This window comes from Lepus europaeus, chromosome 18 (genome assembly GCF_033115175.1).
Source record: "Lepus europaeus isolate LE1 chromosome 18, mLepTim1.pri, whole genome shotgun sequence".
NCBI classification, from domain to species: Eukaryota; Metazoa; Chordata; class Mammalia; order Lagomorpha; family Leporidae; genus Lepus; species Lepus europaeus.
The window spans coordinates 18,646,656-18,662,188 of NC_084844.1; the positions used below are offsets into that span (position 1 = coordinate 18,646,656).

General features: G+C 44.8%; 1 protein-coding gene across 1 annotated transcript in view; it reads right to left on the reverse strand.

Annotated features, from left to right (window-relative positions):
* LRRC37A (leucine rich repeat containing 37A) overlaps positions 1-15,533 on the reverse strand; it is a 44,519-nt gene that overhangs the window by 3,896 nt on the left and 25,090 nt on the right. The window contains exons 9-13 of the mRNA XM_062175051.1: positions 13,102-13,173; positions 12,469-12,543; positions 6,570-6,688; positions 2,612-4,374; positions 2,139-2,243 (exon numbers count right to left, since the gene is read on the reverse strand). Of these exons, the coding sequence (XP_062031035.1) occupies positions 2,139-2,243; positions 2,612-4,374; positions 6,570-6,688; positions 12,469-12,543; positions 13,102-13,173 (2,134 nt within the window). The remainder of the gene's footprint in view (positions 1-2,138; positions 2,244-2,611; positions 4,375-6,569; positions 6,689-12,468; positions 12,544-13,101; positions 13,174-15,533) is intronic.

Genomic DNA, 15,533 nt, shown 5'->3' on the forward strand with positions numbered 1-15,533 from the left:
CCCGGTGTGCCGGCGCCGCAAGGCGGAGGATTAGCCTAGTGAGCCGCGGCGCCGGCCAATGAAAGCTGTTTTAAAACAATTAAATATTCATGTAAGGAGAGGGAAGTTAGATTCCCTACTTCAACCATACTGAAAAACAAACAATTCTAGAAGGATTAAAAATATAAATAATAACACAATGTTACTAAAGTCCTAGAAGAAAATATAAGACTTTCTTTATTTCATGAGATGACAAAGGCCTAACAAGAACCAGATCCCATCACCAGTGGGGTGAGACTGGCACATGTAGGACGTGAACTAGGATCTTCCTACCCTTCTCACCCTATGCCCCCTTTCCACTGGGTTATTAGTATTTTTTGTTGTTGTTGGTTTAGAAAAATTTTTATAATAAACATATTCATCATTTTGATGGTTTTATTCCAAAGTTTCTGATCTTTCCCAATATTTTTGTCTGTAAAGAGTGGAAAATCTTTAAACAGAAAAAAAGGGGGTGCTGGCTCTGTGGCACAGCAGGTTAACGCCCTGGCCTGAAGCACCAGCATCCCATATGGGCATTGGTTCTAGTCCCAGCTGCTCCTCTTCCAATCCAGCTCTCTGCTATGGCCTGGGAAAGCAGTATAAGATGGCCCAAGTCCTTGTGCCCCTGCACCCACTTGGGAGACCTTGAGAAAGCTACTGGCTCCTGGCTTCGGATCGGCGCAGCTCCGGCCGTTGCGGCCAATTGGGGAGTGAACCAGTGGACAGAAGACCTCTCTCTCTGCCTCTTCTCTCTCTGTGTAACTCTGGCTTTCAAATAAAATAAATAAATCTTTAAAAAAAAAAAAAAGAGTGGAAAGAGAATAGAGATAATAAGGAACACAGGCTTTGCAGTCAGGAGATCTGGGTTTTGTCATTTGGGCCTTAAATTGGTTGCCTTAATCTGTAAAAGGGGGACTGTTGTGAGAATTAAGTCAAGAAGATGTGGAGAACTCTTTGTCCCATACTTGACATACACAAGTGCAGAGTTTGCTAGCAGTGTCACAACAAAAGCCAGCAAATCTTTCCAAGGGTTCTGACTGTGCCATCGAGCTTAGAAACCTCTTTTCCATCACAAGATTTAGAAATGGTAGGGTGCCAGTTGGCCTCCCTGGAGGCTGTTAGAAGGCCTTTGGTGCTTACGCACCTTTGCTGTGCTCCATTATGTGTTGACCTTGGCATTTCTCTTAAAACATTGTCTGCCACGTTTTTTAAGTTCTCAGGGGAAGGGAAAGTGCCTCTCTATGGCAAATATGACAAATCTCACAGGATGTCTAGACCCAGCAGACTGACAAGGAAGGCAGTGTAAAAGGGCAAAGGCAAGGTGAAAGTAGGAATGGCTTGGGGTGACTGGGGCATGGCGAGGGGCTGCCACGGCAGTAGGAAGGTAAACAAGGTGAGGTTGGTTGGATTGTTAGGGTAGAGTCAGCATTGTTCTATCATTAAGTGACTCTTTAAATATTCAAGCACTTGTCTGTTGGGAAAAGTAATACACCATTATGTAATTGAACAAAAGGGAAACAGAGGCAAACTCCAGGAATGGGATATGGTAAATATAACATACTTCAGTAGTCAGTTTAGGGTGCAGGATTCAGCTGCATTCACATTCAAGTGCAGTAACTTGAACTACTTTTGACAGTGCCTTATACACTGGAGCAGGTGAATGCTATGTGAATCTAATGGCTGTACAAGATAGTATTTGGTTTTCTGGCGGTATCCTGAGGACAGGGACTTCCTTGAGGGTGGAGATTATACATCTTTCATCATTTCTACAACAAGGAAAGAAATCAGTGGTGGAAGGAAGGGAGCAGTAAGCACATCTAACCATTGACATAGTTTTGGAGAAATTTTGCCATCACATTAACTCTACCCTTAAACTTCACTTCTCAGAATGTCCACTGGCTTGTTACTTTGTTTCCAATTGCACAAGGATTTCCTGGGAGTAGAGCTTCTATAAAAATCTCTGGAGTGTGCTTTTCAATAAAAGAATCAAATACATCTCAGTGACTGAAGGAATGTCAACCAGTAGTATGTGGGCAAGTGGCTTTGATGTTCAGTTTGTGAAGTCTGGGTCTATTATAAGGAAAGGCTGTATTCTGGAAACCTGAATTACTCCTCCTTACCTCAATGAGGCAGAAAATTATGATCAAAATCATCACTACCACAGTCACAGATATTGCCAGGATGAGTTTGTTGTTATAACCGTATCCTGGGACTTCTTTTGTGAGCTAAAAAAAAAAGAAAGAAAGAAAGAAAAAAAAAAGAAACAACAGTTTAAAAATATAAAGAGAAAGTATGAATGTTTAACTATTCAAAACCCCATTCTTCCAGATGATTGTCTTGTAGGATCTTAAAGACCATACCAAATCCAATGTGTTACATAATCTTATTACACATGTTCTTCTGCAGTTCATCTTGCTTGTTAGGTCTACTTCATTCTCTAAAGGAGCAAAGTGGGAAATCGTTGTCTTGGCCACAGTTAACATGCCCAAGACAAGATAAGGACCAGGAGCCCCTGGTCTTCCTGTGTGGGCGCTTTAGTGGCAGCTCCCAAATGGGCAGAAAGTCTGGGTCTCACGTCTCAGGTTGTCCTCACCTCACTTGAGTCCGGCCCCTTCTGTTCACTCTGGGCTTCTGTACTCTCGTTGAGGTAGTTCTCAGTTTTCCATTGGTCCATATCCCATTCTGCCTTGGCCACCTTTACCTCCTGCTGCTCACTGAGAAGCTTCATCAGGAGGCCTGTCCTGGAGATGAGCTTGGCACAGGACAGTTGCACATGGGTCTCCGAGCAGTCCATTTTCAGAGTCCGGATAACATGAGAAATGAGCTTTCTCACGTCGTTGTTGGGGATGAGGGAGCGGAGCTGCTGGTTGAGCTGAATTTCAAACTCATCCCCCGGGGACGACAGGGAGGGGTAGGTGAAGTCTGCGGGAGTGGAGGGGGCATCAGTGCTCATGTTGGGGTACTCCCGTTGCGTCTCATTGGTGTGCTTAGTGGTCGGCATTGAGCTGAGTGCAGTCCCAGCAGAACCTGCAGCCAGAGGATTCTCCTGGGTTGTGTTGGCAGGGAGCGTTTCTTCCAGCTCAACCATGTTTTCTACCAAAGTGTTTCCTTCCAAATCGCTTCCCATAGAATGGTTTTCTTCAGTTACATTTTCCAAGACAATCTCTTCCAGAGCGGGACTTCGCTGAGAAGTCAGGTCTCCCGGGGACGAAGCCTCTCGGGAAGGGGAGTTAATGAGACTCCGCAACGCAAGGAAGGGAGGCCTCTTTACTTGTGCGTGGAGGGGATTTTTCCTTCTGAACTTCCGACTCAATTCGGCCTTGGGGGTTCTGAGGACCAGATGAGAGCGGGTTTTAGGAAAGCGGTAATTTGGTTCAGAATAGATTGGTTTTGCTGCCTCTGTCTTTTTCACTCTAGCATTTGCGTCTTCTAAAACAAACATGGTGTAGGTTAAGTCTTTTCCTTTGTTGTTGAACTCAGGGAGAGGTTCTGCAAGGGAGACAGCAGAAGACCTGCCCATGATGCGTTCCTGCAGGACAGGGGAGGCCATGGCCTCGTGTTCCTTTGTGAGCGAGGGCTCAGTGTGGAGGGAGTTTCCCATCTCCTGTCTGGGCCTCTGCACCACATGGTTAAGCTCCTCCAGCTCGCCAGGGCCTGCCCTCCCCAGCCCACCTTCAGCGAAGCTCTCCACGAGGGGCCCTGTGCTCTGTCTCCTGATGCTCTGCTTTCTCCTCTCCTGGCGGAGCCTTTTCCGTAAGCCCGTCAGCCGCTTGATGACTTTTTTCACTCTCTGCAGCCTTCGCCCTCCCCTGGGAGTGGTCGCCAAGCTGCTCTGCTGTGACTGGGCAGTTTCCAATTTCTTTAAGAAGATTTGGCGTTTAAATTTGGGACCTAACAGGATGGGCTGCATAAGCATGGCGGCTTTTTCTCTTCTTTTAACCGCATTAATTTTTGCTTGAATTTCTGCATTTAACAAATTATCTAGAAAATAAAGCTTTCTCAATTTGCTTTCATAAGGTTTTATAGAGGGGATCCTTGGATTGGTTTCCAAGGAACCCAAAGACTTATCTCCTTGTGTACTAGCAAAAAGCAGTTTAATGAATGGTAACAATGTTGATTCTATATCTTCTAGATTGCCCTCTGAGAAATAAGGCAGTATGTAGTTTAATGCACTAATTACGTCACTTTCGTCATTAAAATCTAGCTGCTCATTCACGGAGCCTGCAACGTCGAGCTGTGTTCTTTCCGACGTTTCCACCTCTGGCTCAATAACCAGCTCCGTGCTGGTGTTCTTCTTCCGGGCCTGCAGTGCCTTCATGAATTCCCCTTTGGGATTCCCTATGGATGCTTCTTCAACTGTTAAGAAAAGAAGAAGAGAGTGCTCTGACAACTGAAGACTGCTGGGACAGCTTTATGTCAGTCCACAGTCTCACATCCCCATCAGTTGAGAGTCCCCAATATTTGGGTGTCATTTAGAAAAATAAACCCAAACTTAAGCCTGTGAAATGGCAACACCAGGAGAAGGGAAGTCTTTTGAAAGAGTAGCCCTCAGCAGAGTCCGCAGTGTGAAAAGCAGTGACTGCGTTTAGGATTATTCCATTGGTCCCCAGTGGCCGGTTGCCCAGTACTCAGTAAAAGCCCAAAGCTGGGAGACAGTCCCCACGCCCTGGGCCCTCTGCGGCTCTGCCCACCTCACAGTCACGTTCTCCGCTGTCCTGTCTCAGGTACCGAGGGAGCACCAGGCTCCCTCTCACCCGCTTCCAGTGACCTTGTGTTCTTGCTGCCGTCAACAGGTGACCACAGTGAGAGACAGTCACGTGAGCGGAGCTGGGGCCGAGATGCTAGCACAGGGGCCCTCCTCCTCACCCGGATGTGTCCTTTTCCCCTGACGTACCAGTTCCTTCACTTGGTCTCTGCGCCCGTGTTTCTTACCCCCCAACCACGAAAGGCTCCGTGTAGGGGAGACACATACATCCACCCTGGCGCTTTCTGTAAATCTGGGCAGGAGTCTGGGGTGTAGGTGAAGAGGCCTGTAGGTTGCGGGTGGTGTGTCTGTGCAATGGTCAGGGAGTCTCGGGGATGCAGTGTGTGGGAGACGTTGTCTGAGGTTTCAAAATGCAGACGGTTTTGCAGATGCCTGCTTTGCTTTCGTTTCCAGTATTCCCAACTCTGCGCAGGGAGTCATCCCACGCTTCTGCGTGCGGGAAGGTCAGGCGTGCCACTGTGCGGCTGGCTCTCTTTTCCAGACCCTCCAGTGAGGGTCTTCGCAAGAGGTAAGAATCATGGGAACGAAGGAATGTGGGCTGTGGAGAGCCCAAAATTAGACAAAAGACCTGGGTGCCAAGCTCCAACATTTAGCACCTCTGGCCTTATTTTTTTCCTCATCTGTAAAAGCAGATTAAAAATGCTTGTTTTGCCTACTTATTTTTTTTTTTAATTTATACATTTGAGAGGCAGAGTCAGACAGAGAGAGAGAGAGAGAGAGAGAGAGAGAGAATCTTCCATCTGCTGGCTCACTCCCCAAATGGTTTCAACGGCCAGAGCTGGATTGATCCGAAGCCAGGAGCCCGTAGCTTTCTCCAGGTCTCCCACATGGGTGCAGGGGCCCAAGCACTTGGGTCATCTTCCACTGCTTTCCCAGGCCATTAACAGGGAACTGGATTGGAAATAGAACAACCAGGACTTGAACCATCTGGGATGCCAGTGCCATAGGCGGAGGCTTAACCTACTTCGCTGTAGCACTGGCCATTACCTACCTGTTAAGGAGAAGGGAGTAATATAATAGGCAAAAAACTGTTCTGGAAAGTAAGCAAGTCTGTCTGTACACATATACAATTAGTAATGTGCTAATTCTCCGATCCCAATAGAGAGCTGTATTTAAGCTGTCTGGAGAAGCAGTCACATTTTGGAAATCACAAAGTTAGTGGCAATGACCCTGATATACAGAAAACCACTTAAAAGCACCTGGGTGTTCTGTAGATAGAAAAGCTCAAGATTCAGAGCAGGTTCAAAATTGCACAGCCTACGGTGGAAGGGCCTTCCACTCCGTCAGAGGAGCCAGGCAGCCGTTTCTGGTTGTGGAGCCAGAAACCAGGCTCTAAATGACACAGCATCACTCGTACTCTTCTATATGATTGTAGAAACAAAGAAAGCAAAACTGATCTACAGCTGTCCTATGAGGCAGTGGCACGTGGCGTCTAATGCATGTAACATCAGTTTACACACTGCATTGCCGTGCACAAGTGAACTATCATTAGATAAAGCACCAAGCTAAGAGCACAGCACATCGTGTGGCCACCAGCGTCACTCTCTTCCCCTTGTGTGTCTTTATCATGGTCCTTTATGCAGCATCAGATTTTGTGAAGGTAACGGGGAACCTGATGCTCATCAAGAGAGCAGTTCAGAATTGAGGGAGTTTAACTCTGGAGGAATGAACAAAAATAAAGCAATCATACTATTACTTTAAACACTTATCCTCAATTTAACAATAAGAAATTAAAAGCAAATGAATAAAAAATTTTTAAAAATGTATCTTCAGGCGATAGACTCACGACAGTGTGTGGTGTTTGTCAGACATGCACTGCCACAATGCAGCTTGACTGTCTTGCAGACAACCTCAATGTTACTTTTAAATTGGCAGAGGCAGCAGGCCATGTGGCGAGGTAAGATCCTGTAAATGGAAACACAGAGAATTAAGTTAGTCATGAAAGGGTTATTTGAGTTGATGGAGGAGGCAGACCAAGGCTGTGAAAAGTTCCTGAGGTACATGGCCAGGACAGCTGGGTAGGACCTGATGGCCAAGGGCTGCTCTTAAATATTGCAGATTTAGGAAGCAGGCAGAGGTGCCCAACAAAAACGTAAGCATGGCAGTCGTATGGTATGTTCAGAATAGGATGACAGGGATTAGAAATGGGTGCTTTTGGCCTGTGGTTTTACTCACAAGTATCTCCTCTCAACTGGAAAGTCTCACTTAGGGTTGGGAGTGCACAGGATGACAGCAGGCTTTTTTTTTTTTTTAAGATTTATTTTATTTATTTGAAGGGCAAAGTTACAAAGACGGAAGGGAGGGAGGGAGGAAGGGAAGGAGAGAAGGAGAGAGGGGGAGAAGGAGGGAGAGGGAGAGGGAGAGGGAGAGGGAGAGGGAGAGGGAGAGGGAGAGGGAGAGGGAGAGGGAGAGGGAGAGGGGTCTTCCATCTGTTGGTTCATTCCCCAAATAGCCGAAATGGCTGGGACTGGGCCAGGCCAAAGGCAGGATCTTCTTCCAGGTTTCCCAGGTGGGTGCAGGGCCCCAAGGACTTGGGCCATCTTCCGCTGCTTTCCCAGGTGTATTAACAGGGAGCTGGATCAGAGTAGAACAGCTGGGACTCTGCTGATGTGGCAGGCGGCGGCTTAACCCACTACGCCACAGTGCCAGCTCCACTTCTAAGAAGAGTCTGAATAAGCCCCCAGTCTCTGGAGTCCCTTTCTCAGCTGACGTGGGAAGTATCCACTATTAGAAATTACTTTAGGCACAGAAAAAGACTGACCATTAGTAACTGTTGGAAAAAAATATGCAGAAAAAGGACCTCTCAATCAATGTTGGGGTATGCAAAAATGGTTTGACAAGGACAGGCATTTGGCCCCGTGATAAAGATGCTGCCTGGGTTCAAATCCTGGCTCCACTTTTGATTCCAGCTTCCTGCCAGCGAGCACTTTGCGAGGTGTCAGGTAATGGCTCAATAAATACCCAGAAGTGGAATGGCTGGAACATATGGTAGATCTGTGTAGGTCTGTGTTTAAGTTTTTAAGATATGGTCAACCTATTTTTATTAATTTTTTTAAACTTTTATTTAATAATTTTTTCACTTTAAAACTTTTATTTAATAATAAATTTTTAAAAAATAATTTATTTTTAAAAATTATTTGAGGGACTAGCATTGTGGCATAGCAGGTTAAGTCACTACCTGTGACACCAGGGTCCCATATGGACACCAGTTTGAGTCCCAGCTGGTCTACTTCTGATCCAGCTCCCTGCTAATGCACCTGGGAGAGCAGTGGAAGGTAGTCTAAGTGCTTGGGCCCCTTCACCCACATGGGTAGCCCGGAAGAAGATTCTGGCTCCTGACTTCAGACTGGCCCAGCTCCGGCCATAGTAGCCAGTGGGTGGAAGTGAACCAGCAGATGGAAGATTCTCTCACACACACTCTGTGTGTGTGTGTGTGTGTGTAAACTCTGCCTTTCAAATAAATATTTTTAAAAATTATTTTTTAAAAATTATTTGAAAGGCAGAGACACAGAGAGAAATATGGGGAAAGACAGACATCTTCCATCAGTTGGTTCACTTCCCAGATGCCTGCAATACCCAGGGCTGGGCCAGGCTGAAACCAGGATCCCAGAACTCAGTTTGTGTCTCCTACATGGATGGCAAGGACCCAAATACATGGGCCATCACCTGCTGCCTCCTAGGGTGTACATTAGCAGGAAGCTGGAGTTGGGAGTGACTCTGAGACTTGAACCTGCGCACTGTCATGTGGAATATGGGTGTCCCGGGTGGTGGCTTACAGATGCACCAAATGCCTGCCCTTAGAGCAGCTTCACTTGTAACAGCCAAGAATTGGAACAACCCAAGTGTCCACCAACAGGTGAACAGATAAATTACAGTATATTCATATAATAAAATGCTATTCAAAAATGCTATTTTAAAATGAACTATTGAGACAAACACCAAGAATGTCTTAATCATGTTGAGTGAAAGAATATGGTTAGAAAGAGTGCATACTGGGGCCTCATCATCCTGACCATGTTATGACTTTTTTTTAATCAAGTCAGGCATTGCATTTAGTTTTTATAATTCTTTAGTTTTCTTTAATTTAGTACCCTCCTTTCTTATAAAAATGTTTCATGGCAATGACATTTGTGAAGTATTCAAGCCTATTGTTTTATGGAATGTACTTCTGTTTTGGTAAGGCCAACCTAAATGTAATCACCAGGGAAAATTTCTAGCAAGAATATTGCATCTTGCATAGGGAATATTGTACTTCTTCCTGTTCACTAAAATGGATGAGCAAGAAATAATGCAAGTGATTATAAACTTAAATTATTATTTAGAAGTATATCAGCAAATCTTTGAGATTACAAATGACCTGAGATAAATATTATCCTTACTGTAGAATAATTATTTGTCAGTGTGCATTAAAGACTATTACACATGAGTCAGGACGCAAGTGAGCTGGCCTACTTTGTCTAAACTAAATGTCTGAAGCTCTGAAGACTTCCAATAATGAATTGCAGTACAGAGCAGCTATAAATTGTTTATGGCCTTGGTGGTGAATAGCTATAGAAATTGATAACACTTTCCCTATCCACCAATAGCCAAGAAAAATAGAAAAGCAGGTAGAACACCACTGCCATGGCTAACCTGCTGATGATGAGGGCTTTGGCTGTCTGGACAGGGAGGCATCTTGCCGACAGGGGAGGGATTAACTCTGGCAGGTGCTGCCTAAGGTTGAGGAAGAGGAGGCTAGAGCAGAAACCAATGACTCTGACAATGTGGGAAAGTTGGTCAAGAGGTGATCAGATAGAAGTGATTGGAGCAAGCTGCTATGTGAGAGGCCTTTCCCCATTCTTATCTTGTGTAATCCCCTCAACTAGTCTTAGCGTAGGTACTGGAGAGGGGATGGCATAATTTAAGCTACTGTCACAGTAGGGCCCTACAAAAATATTTTTAAAAACATTTGTTTATTTGGAAGGCAGAGTTACAGACAGAGAGAGGGAGAGACAGAGAGGGAGGTCTTCAATCCATTAGTTCACTCCCCAGCTGGCCACAATTCTTCCAGGTCTCCCATGTGGGTGCAGGGGCCCAAGTGCTTGGAGCATCTTCAGCTGCTTTCCCAGGCCATCAGCAGGGAGCTAGATTGGCAGTGGAGCAGCCAGGACACGAACCGGTGTCCATATGGGATGCCAGTGCTACACGCAAATGCTTAACCTACTACACCACAGTGCCAGTCCCCAAAAATAATTTTTTAACTGCAGAAAAATGAAATGCTTCACACTCTACATGAAAATGAACACAAAATGGATCATAAACTTGAATGTAATAAAACAATTTCTAGAAGAAGACATAGGAGAAAATCTTTGTGACTCTGGATTATTCAATAGGTTCTTACACAAAGATTTCTTTTGGAAGACATGAAAAAGCACAACCATATAAGAAAAAACTGCTAAGTGTTCATCAAAGTTAAAAAATGTAAAGCTTCTGGGGCAGGCGCTGTGGTGCATGCTCCACTTCTGATCCAGCTCCCTGCTAACGACCTGGGAAAGCAATGGAAGATGGCCAAGTGCTTGGGCCCTTGCATCCATGTGGGAGACCCATAAGAAACTCCTGGCTCCTGACTTCGGATCAACCCATCTCTGGCTATTGCAGCCACTTGGGGATTCAGCCAGTGGAGGAAAGACCTCTCTCTGTTTCTCCCTCTCTCTGTCTATAACTCTGCCTCTCAAATAAACAAATAAATCTTAAAAATTTTGTAAAACTTCTGCTCTTCAGAACATACTATTAGTAGAATAAAAAGACACATCACAACCAGAAAGAATATATTTATTAAACATACATCTGAGAGAAAGTACTAGTACCCAGGGTATAGAAAGCACTCTTAAAACTCGGTAAAATTAATATCAAGTTAGTATAGGGGAACAGATTTCAACAGACACTTCATAAAGCTATTTGCATAACGCCATCAGTTACTAAAGAAATGAGTGTGCAGGAGGTCTGGCCTAGTGGTTAGCGTACCAGTTGTTAGGATGGCTGAGTCTCACATCCGAGTGTTTGATTTCAATCCTTGGCTCCAGCCTGATTCCAGCCTCCTGCCAATGTGTTCCCTTGCCTTCCTTGGCTTGAGTAGTTGGGTTCCTGCCACCTACCTGGAGGACCTGTGTTGAGCTCCCAGCTCCAGTCCCAGCCTAGCCCTGGCCATTGTGGACATTTGGGGAGTGGCCTAGTAGATGGGATCTCTGTGTGTCTGTCTTTCTCTTTCTGTGTCTCTAACTCTCAAACAACTGTTTTTTTGTTTGTTTGTTTGTTTGTTTGTTTTGTTTTTTGTTTTTTGCTAGAAGATACTACTGTATACCCTAAAAGAAAAACTAAATTTTTTTTTAAACGCTACTCAGTTATTAACTTCTTTAAAAGGCAGAGAGAGGGGCTGGTGCTGTGGTATAGTAAGCTAAGCTTCTGCCTGTGGTGCTGGCATCCCATATGGGTGCCGGTTTGAGTCCCGGCTTCTCCACTTCTGATCCAGATCTCTGCTATGGCCTGGGAAAGCAGTGGAGGATGGCCCAAGTGCTTGGGCCCCTGCACCCACATGGGTGTCCCGGAAGAAGCTCCTGGCTCCTGGCTTTAGATTGGTTCAACTCCAGCTGTGGCAGCCATTTGGGGAGTTAACCATTAGATGGAAGTGTGCTCGCTCTCGCTCTCTCTCTCTCTCTCTCTCCCCCTCTGCCTCTGCCTCTGCCTCTCTGTAACTCTGCCTTTCAATTAAATGATAAAATCTTTAAAAAAAAAATAAGAGAGGAAAACATGTTTACACAAAGACCTACTTGTGAATATTATTAGCAGCTTTATTCATAATTGCAAAAAAAGAGGAAAAAAATCCAGATATCCATAAACTGATGAATGGATAAACAAACTGATACACACACACACCTGGAATACTACTCAGCAACAGCACTGCTGATGGAGGCAACAGCATGGATAACAGCATAATCCCAAAAGGACTGTGCTAAGTAAGGAAGCCAGACACAGAAGGCTACATACACTGCGTGACTTCTCTTACAAGACACTGTGGGAAAGGCAAAGCCGAGAGATACACGCAGGATGGGTGGTTGGCAGGCGCTGTGGTTGGGAGGAGAGCATTGACTGCAAAGGTCAGGAGGGACCTTTTGTTGGTGATAGAAATGGTCTACTTTGGGAATTTGGTGGTGGTTGTATAACTACACATTTGTCAAAACTCATCAAACTGTGTATTTAAAAGTGAATTTTATTATAGGAAAATTATACCTCAATAGCTGATTTAAGAAAACAGTAAAACGGGTGTTGGCATTGTGGCATAGTGGGTAAAGCCAACGCCTGCTGTGTTAGCATCCCATATGGGCGCAGTTCAAGTCCTGGCTGCTCCACTTCCCATCCAGCTATCTACTATGGCCTGGAAAAGCAGTAGAAGATGGCCCAAGTGCTTGGAGCCCTGAACCCACATGAGAAACCCGGAAGAAGCTCCTGGCTCCTGGCTTTGGATTGACACAACTCCGGTCATTACGGCCAATTGGGGAGTGAACCAGTGGATGGAAGACCTCTCTCTCTCTGCCTCTCTTCTCTCTGTGTAACTCTGACTTTCAAATAAATAAATAAATCTTAAAAAAAAAACCAGTAAATCAAATCTACAAAATGACATGAAAATAAACCCGAGGAAAACAACTCACAGTTTTTCCAATTCGAGAGTCATCATGAGGATGTTCTCAACTGCGGCGAGAGGTACTTGTGTTGTTCCGATGTCTCTGAAGGGGAACAACCCAAGCATTCGTGATATGAACTCCAATGGTCCTTAACATGATTATTTCAAGAACAAGTGATTGCATCAGTTTTGGCTTCTCTATAAAACAAGCCAGCTCAAGAGTTTGTCATGGGAAATCATTCCAGAAAGTTCTCATTGAAGAAATTTGTTACTATTTGCATCATCAAATTAGTGACCTTGACACTGAAGAAACTACGCTTTTTTTCTTGCCATTATCTTGCTGTTCTTTTGCATATTGCATTCACTTCTCTTGATTAGTTAAGATTGTTTTTTTCTTTGCTTTCTGGAACAAATTGTATTCTACATGTTCCCCAGCTGTATGTGATCTTCAACACTGTCTCCCCCTGCTGGCTGTTCTACACATTATACTCCTTTCTTAATCTCTTTTTTGGTGAATAGCTTCTTTTTCAGTAGCCTAGTTTAAATTAAAATCATGATTCTTAGCCTTAATGCAAAACACTGAACCTTTAAAGAAAGTAAAAAAAAAAAAAAGGAAGAGTAGAAATCATCCTATAATTTATGAGATTATTTTAATACTTACAGATATTTTAATGCTGGCAATTTAAAAAGATAGGAATCTTCAACAGTTGTCAGAGGATTACGATCAAGATTCCTGAAAAATGCAATGGAATTAAGATTATCTGCCTTTCCCATATGCACAAAAATGTGTGGAAGTTTACATAGAGAGAACTTGTACATTTAAAAAAATCATTTTCTGTTTTTACCTATAAATCACCCTTAGAATTCATAAAGCACCCTTCCTTTGGGGACTACCTAGGTCTCTGGAAGAGAAAGTGGAGACAAGAAAGAGAAAAAACTATAGGAAAAAAATGGACAGCAAAGAAAAAAAATGTGCCAGTTTTCAGGTCAAAAACCTCAGAAGTAGGGATGGTATGTGACAGCATTGAGACTCTGGTTGGAACACCCAGGTCTCATATTGGGTGCCTTGGTTTGAGTCCCAGTTTTAGCTCCCAGTTGTGGCATTCTGCTAATGCAGACCCTTGGCAGGCAGTGGTGATAACTCAGTAGGTTGGGTCCTTACTTCTCCTTGGAGACCTGGATTGAGTTCCTGGCTCTCAGCTGCAGGCATCTGAGGAGTGAACTGGTAGCTGGGAGCTTTGTCTACCTATCCTCTGTCTATCAAGAAGCAAAATAAAACAAACACAACTTGAAGTGACCACACGGGTAGGAAGCCCTTGCTCTGAAGGAAACAAAATTCTGATGTCCTCCGTAATTCAAGGTGCTTGCCTCTCATCTTTAGAAATTTTTAACCAATTCGTGACTTGGGGCCAGCGCTGTGGCACACGGGGTTAAAGCCCTGGCCTGAAGTGCCGGCATCCCATATGGGTGCCGATTCTAGTCCTGGCTGTTCCTCTTCCGATCCAGCTCTCTGCTATGGCCTGGGAAATCAGTAGAAGATGGCCCAAGTCTTTGGGCCCCTGCATCCACGTGGGAGACCCGGAAGAAGCTCCTAGCTCCTGCCTTTGGATTGACACAGCTCCGGCCGTTGCAGCCAACTGACGAGTGAACCAGCGGATGGAAGACCTCTCTCTCTTTCTGCCTCTTCTCTCTGCCTCTCTTACACAAAGTCAGTGTGTAACTCTGACTTTCAAATAAATGAATAAATCTTTAAAAAAAAAAAAAAAACAGTTCATGGCTGGCACCGCGGCTCACTAGGCTAATCCTCCACCTGTGGCGCCAGCACCCGCATGGGAGGACCAGGAGAAGCACCTGGCTCCTGCCATCGGATCAGCGCAGTGCGCCGGCCGCAGCGCGCCAACCGCGGCGGCCATTGGAGGGTGAACCAACGGCAAAAGGAAGACCTTTCTCTCTGTCTCTCTCTCTCACTGTCCACTCTGCCTATCAAAAAAAAAAAAAAATCATGACTTAATTCACCCATTTAACAACAACAACAACAAAGACCCACTCATTAACTCTGGAGCCAGAGAGAAAGGGACAAACCTAAGAGGAGGAACTGGTCAAAGCCGTACTCCCTGTCATTTCCTGTTCCGCACCACAGCCTCAGTTCCACTGCATGTTTTCACCTGCTTGCTGTCAGTCTTCTGGACTGTCAGCTCCTTGAGGCAGGGACCACGTGTTGTTGTCATTGCTATTCCTGTGCGTGGCATAATGCCTGAAATGCACTTGGTGTTTAATGTTTGTTGAATAAACAATAGGTGTATACATCAGTAAAATTAATAAATTCATTTTAATGCAAATTTTATTCTGAAATGCTGTAATATATTGTCTTTTCTGTTTTTTAAAACAGACAAAAAAAAATAAAAGAGGGAGAGGAGAAAGAAAAGAAAATCTCTACTCAATAATTGTTAGTGTACTTTTACAGACTATAAAAATAATAATTGTGGCCGGCGCCGCGGCTCACTAGGCTAATCCTCTGCCTTGCGGCGCCGGCACACCGGGTTCTGTCCCGGTTGCCCCTCTTCCAGGCCAGCTCTCTGCTGTGGCCAGGGAGAGCAGTGGAGGATGGCCCAAGTGCTTGGGTCCTGCACCCCATGGGAGACCAGGATAAGCCCCTGGCTCCTGCCATCGGATCAGCGTGGTGCGCTGGCCGCAGCGCGCCAACCACGGCGGCCATTGGAGGGTGAACCAACGGCAAAAGGAAGACCTTTCTCTCTGTCTCTCTCTCTCACTGTCCACTCTGCCTGTCAAAAAAAAAAACAAAAAACAAAAAAAAAACAAAAAACAAAAAATAATTGTTACAGCTGATACTGATTGGGCTGCCAGGCACCTGTGATCCACATTTTACATTTAATCCTCACAACATTATTACACTATTTTTCATGGGGAAATTAAGGCACAAAGAGGTTTTTATAACTTGTCCTAAGTCGCCAAGCTGTTAAGAGGCAAAGCTGAAGTTTGAACTCACTTCTTCCTCCAAAGTCTGTCTTTAACATGTATGAAGAAAAGGGATTTAAAATGGCTGTCCCGGGGACTATTTCTCTGGCAAAGTGG